The sequence below is a fragment of the Limulus polyphemus genome, unplaced genomic scaffold, assembly GCF_000517525.1.
Source record: "Limulus polyphemus unplaced genomic scaffold, Limulus_polyphemus-2.1.2 Scaffold1397, whole genome shotgun sequence".
Lineage (NCBI taxonomy): Eukaryota > Metazoa > Arthropoda > Merostomata > Xiphosura > Limulidae > Limulus > Limulus polyphemus.
This window is the reverse complement of record NW_013667007.1, coordinates 91,642-100,730: the sequence shown is the minus strand read 5'-3', so window position 1 is coordinate 100,730 and position 9,089 is coordinate 91,642. Positions and strand designations below refer to the sequence as shown.

Here is a 9,089-nt window from a genome sequence, read left to right as displayed (position 1 = left end):
CAGTAGTTTTAGATGTTTTAATGATACGTATAAACAGTAGTTGTTAGATGTTTTAATGATACGTATAAACAGTAGTTGTTAGATGTTTTAATGATACGTATAATCACTAGTTGTTAGATGTTTTAATGATACTTAGTTATGTAAAGAACAGTGTTGTATTATTAAACTTGTAGGGGAATTACTGTCTCTTACTTATTAATATTAGTACGTGAATCGTGTTTGTACATAAACAGTAGTTGTTAGATGTTTTAATAATCACAGAGAATGATAAATATTCAGTTTGCTAAGAAATATCAACACAAAAGCGGAAGTTCTCAATAGTAAATACAGCCAGTAAATTATTTCGCGTCTCAGTGATCTGTAAGCTATTATTAATCATCTGTTCATTGAAACACAAGAATTGTTCGAAATTATAATAACCCGAACTTTCATCTTGAATGTAATGCGCCTGACTTTAAGGGTAAGGGCATACCCGTGGGATAAACGGGCTGTTTTACTGCTGACATAATCACCATGAAACAGAAGGAAAGAGATATCTCATATCTGTTTATTAACACGTTATTTGTTTTCAAGACAGTTTTCTCGACACCATAGGTAATTGATTTGTATTTAGACGTTATATCACTTTTTTTTTCAATTTTTTACAGTAGTAATAGAAATGTAGTTATCTTTTTAGTAAGAACTGCTAACGATGCATTGCTCTTCGAGTTATTTTATATCTAAGGCTGTACGAAATGTATTTAAAAAAACATTATTCATCTTGACAGGAAAATCAAACATAATCATTTGGGCGATATACCGGACCTGGGAGTTCAGAAGAGCTTAAAAGTTCTTAATTTGTAAGTATTAAAAATTCACGTTTTTATCAAGCAGGTGATACCTCGTTATCAGATGTGTAGTCTTAACTTTTTAAGAAAAACATTAAATAAAATTATGTATGTTATTGACGCGACATTAAGGAAAGCCGCGTAAGAGAAAGTGTTTGCTTGTGAAAGTTGGTGACATCATCTTCTAGTTATTTTATGATATTTTTGTGTTGGTAAGTTAACGTTTTTTTGTAATAAAGTAGCTTCTTTCCCAATAGTTTACTTCAAGTGTTTTGTAACAACTTTAATGTTACTATGACCCTGCGTACCGAATAACGTCTTACCACATAACCTCCCATCATCATCAAGAAGTCCTCACAGCGCGAGATTGATGAGACTTCTTGAAAGTATATTATTTTTATACAAAGTTAATTGCAATTGCAAATGATACACATTGATGAACTTTAAACCACCCACAGATAAGGTAAAGTTTAGAACTGTGAGATGATCTGTGTCTGGACCACCTGCAGCAATCATTGTGGTCGTGTTGGTCGCCATGTTACGTGGCTATAAATATTCCTTTTGACTGACAGACATGTTTTTATTTAGTATGTTTTTACAAAGCGTCGAAGAAGAATTAGATATGCAAGTGTGGAACTATATCATGAGTTGTGATAAGCTCTACTTATCAACCATCTTCTAGAATCTAGAAGGTTTGATTCGTGCTGCAGCACGGCTTCTTCATCAATGCAACCCGATGGTGAAACTGCGGTAGCAGCCGGCATACATCCGCTGAAATGATTTATCTCGGGAGAATTGGATCCGTTGCCGGCAGTGTAGGAGTAATTACATCTGTCGCTTTGTTCAGTAGCAGCAGCCTGTCAAGGCTCGGTCCCTGAACTCTCTTGAATTGGATTCATGAAAAACAATGGCCACGCGAGAGATGAAGTAACGGGAGGAGGGGAGCCCAATAGGATGTAATAATGATTAGTAGGCGGAAAACGTGGGAAATGTCACGTAAAGACTGAACAAACTGTTGGAAGCACCAGATGGCCAGTTCATTGTGAAATCTGTTTACTTTGTTATTTCATTTAATGTAATCCGTTTAGTGAAGTTTGGTCAGGTCATCCAACTGTTTCGACGACTAAGGAGAACTAACAAGGCTTTCCTCATTATCCAACTGAACTACAACCTTTTAATGGCGGAAATGAAATCTCGAGTAACTATTACCTCAAAAACTTTAACACTAGAATTTCGAACTTTTTCTTCTCAGATGAGCTAATATTTTTATATGCATAGTTTTCGGTACTACGTACAATAAAACGTTCATTTTTATTGGATGATTAAAAGGTATAAAGGGTGGGAACAAAAAAGCCATTTTATTTATAACCAAAAAGAAAGAAAATGAGAGCTTCAATAAAAGTGTGTAGTGGTAAGACTAAGTATTTCGCATTCTGAAAGCTTACGAAGCCTTTAGTCTATGTACTATGATGTATACAGAGTATCGCTTTAAACCTCTACTACTTCTGCTTCTGACTCGAGGCACGTGATCAGCACTGCACCTGTCAAAACAACCCTGTCATGGTTGATGACGTCAAGTCTGAATTACTTTTGTTCTTTCTAGGTAGAAAGTTACCACTACAGACGTTTACGAATTTTTTGTTTGCTTGAGCTTTTGAGTAATAATAAATCATCGCCCAGAGTAAATGCAGAAACACATATATTTTTTTTTCTTTACGAGTTTGCTTGCTAGCATTAAAAAAGAAATGGAATTTTGTTAGAATAAATGATATTAAACCACCATCATACTTCCTTTGGGAAATTAATCGCAGTATTTGTAATTTACTTGTGTTTATGTGCGCTTTATGTTTCCTTTATAACATATTTTGGTCACAGTTAATGATCATAACTTTGTAGAGCTCAATAAGATTCTGCCATTGTTGTTTTTCAGTTTTAATAGAAACGTGTTTGATGCTGTTACAAAACGTATGAAAAAATATTGTAACAACAAAGTCTTACAAGTTTTGTATATTTCTCTTGTAAAAGTTTTATATTCTTTGTTTTAGGGACCATAATGAGATCTACACTGTTACCTCTACAGTCCTGGAGAAGTACGAAAATCTTGAAATATTAAATCTTGACAATAACAAGATAGTCGACATCCCTATTGATACATTTCACAATGGAAGTAAACTTCTTAATTTGTAAGTAGCATCAGGGGTATTGTAGTTAGTGAATGTAATGTTTACCAGTCTTACCAAGGATGTTTATTGTAGTTAGTGATGGTAATGTCTACCTGTCTTACCAAGGATGTATATTGTAGTTAGTGATGGTAGTATTTACCAGTCTTACCAAGGATGTATATTGTAGTTAGTGATGGTAGTATTTACCAGTCTTACCAAGGATGTTTATTGTAGTTAGTGATGGTAATATTTACCAGTCTTACCAAGGATGTTTATTATAGTTAGTGATGGTAATGTCTAACTGTCTTACCAAGGATGTATATTGTAATTAGTGAATGTAATGTCTACATGTCTTACCAAGGGTGTATATTGTAATTAGTGAATGTAATGTCTACATGTCTTACCAAGGATGTTTATTGTAGTTAGTGATGGTAATGTCTACATGTCTTACCAAAGATGTTTATTGTAGTTAGTGAATGTAATGTCTACCTGTCTTACCAAGGATGTATATTGTAGTTAGTGAATGTAATGTCTACATGTCTTACCAAGGATGTTTATTGTAGTTAGTTATGGTAATATTTACCAGTCTTACCAAGGATGTATATTGTAGTTAGTGATGGCAATGTTTACCAGTCTTACCAAGGATGTATATGTAGTTAGTGATGGTAATGTTTACCAGTCTTACCAAGGATGTATATTGTAGTTAGTGATGGTAATGTCTACCTGTCTTACCAAGGATGTATATTGTAGTTAGTGATGGTAGTGTTTACCAGTCTTACCAAGGATGTTTATTGTAGTTAGTGATGGTAATGTTTACAAGTCTTACCAAGGATGTTAAATTCATTAATGGCTTGTTGACAAAATCGCATGTTATATAAAAACAGAGATGTGATATGGCATTGTGGTGATAAATCAACTGCATGAATATTGTACGGCTGTCGTTAGTTGATAATAAACAAACGTTCATACCACTTAGCGCTTTCGTGTGGAATTCGTAGTGGTTGAATATAAATAGCATAGAGATTGTACAGGTAAAAAGCTTTGAATCGACGAAGTATTGAGAACCACCTAAAGATTATATCGTATAATATCCAAGCAGGTACTAGGACGAGAGCTATGGAGGTTTTAACACTTCTTAACGTTGGATTTCACTACCGCCTATTTTAAATTGTGTCTATATATTAGTCTGCTCGCTGTGGTCTGATGGAAATGTTTAAATAGAGCTACAGTACATTAGTTTGACAACCTCTGTATGACACCGTTCTATTAACAAGTCCCAACTAGGTTTTTGGGTTCCCGAAAAAAGCTGCCATTGACTCTTCCTAACCAGGTTTAGGAGTTCCTGAACAAAAGCTGTCATTATCATTTCCTAACCGGGTTTTGTGTTATCTGATGCTAAACTCACATAAAAAGTACAAAAGGATGAAAAACACCCACCATATTAATAATGCAAATAGAACATTCTAACTATATTTTATTCGTTTCCTCCTTGCTTATCTAGGGAAACGTTCGCATCCCTAATGGATAATAAATTTGTGTTTTGTAGGTAGTGAAGAAGATGTTTTGATTGGGATGTTGAGATGATTTTCTTCTTCGATTTTCTGACGAACCTCTGTCAGTATATTTGTAAATTTGGTTAGGGGCAATATATACGTTGCCTGAAGTGATTCTTCGAGTTGTATCCACTGTTCATGGAAGGAAAGGGAGCTCATAATCAGTGGAACATTATCCGTTGATTGTGGGAGTGACTCATCTGTCTGGCCCAGAGGGGGAAGAGGGCAGTACTTTTAACTTGATTTCCCTAGAGTTTGTCAAACTGCAGCAAGTCTGACAGTGGTTGCTATGAGAGTTTTTCTGATAGGCCTCTATCGTTACTTTCGTGTCTAGGGCTCTGGTCGATAATAGTACAGTGACACATATATTGCTCTATGGAAAACAGTCTACAGAGTTTCCATGGAAACGATTCTCGAGTTCTTTTATTATGTTTAACACTTGACTTCAGTAAAATGCCACGTTGTATAAAAGTAAACACACTACAGAGTTTCCATAGAAACGACTCTCGAGTTCTTTTTTTGTCAGTCTGTCACTTTGCCTCAATAAAATATCTAGTGAAATGCATTATTTTTCATTAAAAAAAGAAACTTCAGTGGTGTGGTTAATACGTTTAAACAATTAGATTAAGCCTTATATTTTAATTCGTGAAGCAGTTTTATAACGAAAGCTTTGTTTGGTTAGCTTGTTAATAATCAGAAATAGTGATTTTGTTTACAAGTTTCTCTGCTAGAAATTTCAATTTTTAGTGGGGTTGACGTTTCAGGAATTATCTGATATGGTTTAAAACAACCTTGTTTGCTGCAGCTTCCTTAAAACATTTTTAGAAAGTATAGTTTTTGTAGTGATCTTATGGTGTTGTACACAGATGCAATTTTTCCATACGATAAAGGGGGCTCGCCCCAGGATACGTAGTAGATATGTTCATATCTGGCACGAGTGTGTCAAATCCACAGGAGTACTTGTTACATTACACTAATTACTTTGTCACATTTCCAAACTTCGCGCATTCCTGTGTCACATTCGAATTGGTTTCCCCGGTAGTGTCGTACTGCTGGTTGCTTGGCAGCAACTTTCCCAAGACAGTGCTCGCTAGTCGTGTATAGAAAATTAGGATGCCATCATACTGGTTTTACATAATCCGCCGTTATATTAGCCGTGTCTGCGTGGTTTACACACATGGTTGTAACGTTAAAGACGCATAATGATTTTTGGGATGTAAGAGTTTACAAAATTTATAAGTATAACATTTAATTTCGATCAATTATAAAACGGGAACCTTTGAAAGAGGTGCGAATCATTGAAGAAGCTAGAGAAGATGGTTTTTTCATGTGATATTTCTCCATGTTAGTGTATTATTTTTCAAGCATTTTATGAAACACTTGCGTGTTCTCAAATAACATTTTTGTTTACTTGTGAAATGTACAAAACGTCTTCGTTTTTTATTTGTGTTTAAAGCTTGGCGTTGAAGCACAATTTGGTAACAAATTTCCTTGAAGAAAAAACTCTTTGTACCCATTGGTTAAACACTGAATAAAAACTGTTTACCCTCATTGGTCAAATATTGGTGGAAAAAGTAGCTTTACTCTAATTGGTTAAATGTTGTATAAAAACTCTACTGCTATTGGTTAAATGTTGTATAAAAAAACTCGCTTTACTGCTATTGGTTAAATGTTGTATAAAAAACTCTTTACTGCTATTGGTTACACGTTGTTATTCACTAGTGCTATACCAATAGATGATAAAGTTAGGCCTTGCCGACCTCTTCTGTGGAATGACATAGAGGGCGTCGAGGCATTTTCTTCGCTTGCTTACTAACAGATTTATGCGATAACACGTTTTTTTTGGGTTTTTTTTTTGCTTTAAGTAGAAACACTGTTTTAAAATTGTACTATAAGTCGATTATGTATTTCGTTTAAATGGTAAGAGATAATTATTACCTTCAGCTTTTAAATTTTGACAATTGTGGCTCATGATGAAGATGTTACTCTTCTTAAAGATCAAAGGTAATCAAACCCACATTTTAACGATCACGCAGAAAGTTTCTTCGGTGCTTACATATTAGGGCGAATAATAAAGATGTTTCTGTTTGACTTACATTATTGTTTAATATCGGATGATAAAGTAAGTAATGCCTCGTTGTGTTTTTATCTGTCTTGAAAGTCTTGTTAAATAGCGAGTTCATAGGGCATGGGCGTCCGCAGAAATTTTTCCAGGGGGTGGAGCGGGAGGAAGTCAAAATCAAGGGAAAATGGACCCACGTTCAAAGTTTTGCCATTACAGTAAAGAGAACAGGCAAGCTTCCATTGTCGATTTGATGGGTTTAATATTTGTAAGGTTAGTTTAAGCCATACTGCAGACTTGCAGCTATATGTATAGTAAATTTTGGTTGACCCCCGACCACGCTGTCTATGGGATGCTTACAAGACTGCGTCAGTTCTCTGATAACCTGCTGACTCCTATCACACTGTGCCAGGGCTCAGAGGATGTCGGTAAAACCGCGTTGGTCTCTTTGGTTACCTGAATGAGAATTGACATGTCCAGCATCCAAGAATCAACCGTAGTAGCGACGTTTTTCAATATTTAGCTATAGATACAGAAATTTATATCGATATAAAATCTAGAGATTTTAAGTAAAACTGCTGACAACCTGGCGACTTTTATTAGAATTGAAAATTAAGTGTAATGAGTAGTGTGAAATTGTGAACTGAATAGAAAAAAAAACTTGAATATACATGAATAAATAAATAAATAGAGAATTATGTTTCTCATTTTTCGGGGGGAGGGGGCAAATGCGCCCTTGCCTCCCGCGGACGCCCATGCATATATATATGGGCAGGTTTACCTTTTCAATTAATGTAGAATATTACTTGTGACTAAATGTGTGCGGTACAAAAACCACGTGCAGCAGATAGGTGTTAATTCTGCGAATCATATGTATTAGCTGTTATTATCTAGGAATTAAATTCTCATTTAAACTAATTATTGATAAAATTTATCACATTTTTACAGAAAAGTAACTAATTGTTTTCTTAAGGTATTTCTCGATAAGAATATAAAGATACCAAGCATTTAACATTAAAGTAATACACTATTTGCTCTGTAGATGGCAGCAGTAAATGGAAATGTGTGTTGTTTTTCCGATTTATTTGCCCATTTAGTTTTGTTTTTAATCAAAATTGATAATTAAACATCACTAGTGCCACCTACAAAACTGTTTATAAAAACATGTTTCTGTATTATCATTAATAACGAAGCCAATTTTCCTATATTCAGTAATTAATTACATGTGTCTCATTGGGTCATTTTTTTGTATTAGGAATCTCAATAGTAATCGTATAGTTAGCATAGAAGAAGGTGCACTGGACAACCTTACAAGACTGGACACATTGAAACTCAACAAAAACAGACTTTCTGCTATTCCAAAGAATCTCTTTAAAAAACTGCTTACTCTGAAGCATCTGTAAGTAAGGTGTATTTAAAACACGCATTTATGTATTGCTTTGTAGAAATAATATTGTTTTTAATATATTTTAGAATTTCAGTATCCATCGTTATTGTTTTAGTCGTTTTGTATTTTCATTTCATTTTTTAACGTTAAAAATGCATTGGTCTTTATCAGAATCTCAGTTGTGATACAAGTATACTGGTTGTAATCATATTTCCAAAAACTGATTGCTGTAGTGGGTGAATGTGTTATTCTATTCAGTACTTTTTGACAAAGGTTTGGAATATGTATTAGAATATTTGCTGTTCTGTTTGTTTTCTGTTGAATTTAAGTATTTGTTACTCAAATGTTTGCATATTAATTAACAACTAAAAACTCTCAAAATCTTTACTTTGTCTGTACTATAGCGAGCTTAACAAGAACCACATTCAGAAGATTGAAGGGCTTAGTTTTCATGGTCTGGAGTCACTTCAAGTTTTAAAGCTGAAAAGAAATAGAATAGAACAACTTTTGGATGGAGCATTTTGGGGACTTTCCAAAATTCATCATTTGTAAGAATTGTTTTTTTAATTCTAACTAGTAATTGAGTACAACTACAAATATAGAATGACTGGACGTTTTATTAGGAACCTCATTCAGTTAGTTTACATTTATAGAAATCTCCACTTATTAGTATATGCAAAACACAGTGACCTTGTGATCTGTCAGATTAGTGCTTGAGCCAGGTAAATGCAGAGATATAATCAGATATGGGTAAGAGCAAGGATTTTTCTGACTTAGTTTTAGGTGCATATCGAATTAGAGCATTTTCATGAAAGACTATTTCTTGATCAGTATTTGAAGACTTTCATCATTGGAAATCAAAATGAAATAAGTTTGCCACTAGGAAAAAAATGTGGTTGCCAACTGTCAGAAGGGAAAAGCTTCTTACAATTTTGCCTTTTTATTCTAGGTACAATATAATCTGGTAAAAAAGAATACATGTGTAAAACAGTAGTCGTCTTCATCAAGGTGGAAAAAATATAACAGAATGTAGCTTGAGTGCTAGATTTTTAAAAATATAACAGAATGTAGCTTGAGTGCTAGATTTTTAAAAATATA

At 34.1% G+C, this 9,089-nt stretch overlaps 1 protein-coding gene across 3 annotated transcripts in view; it reads left to right on the top strand.

Moving 5' to 3' along the window:
• Positions 1-9,089, top strand: part of LOC106463402 (leucine-rich repeats and immunoglobulin-like domains protein 3) — a 70,973-nt gene that overhangs the window by 48,002 nt on the left and 13,882 nt on the right. For all 3 annotated transcript variants that reach the window (XM_022390878.1, XM_022390877.1, XM_013923423.2), the window contains 4 exons: positions 768-839; positions 2,873-3,010; positions 7,860-8,003; positions 8,396-8,539. In XM_022390878.1, the coding sequence (XP_022246586.1) occupies positions 768-839; positions 2,873-3,010; positions 7,860-8,003; positions 8,396-8,539 (498 nt within the window). The remainder of the gene's footprint in view (positions 1-767; positions 840-2,872; positions 3,011-7,859; positions 8,004-8,395; positions 8,540-9,089) is intronic.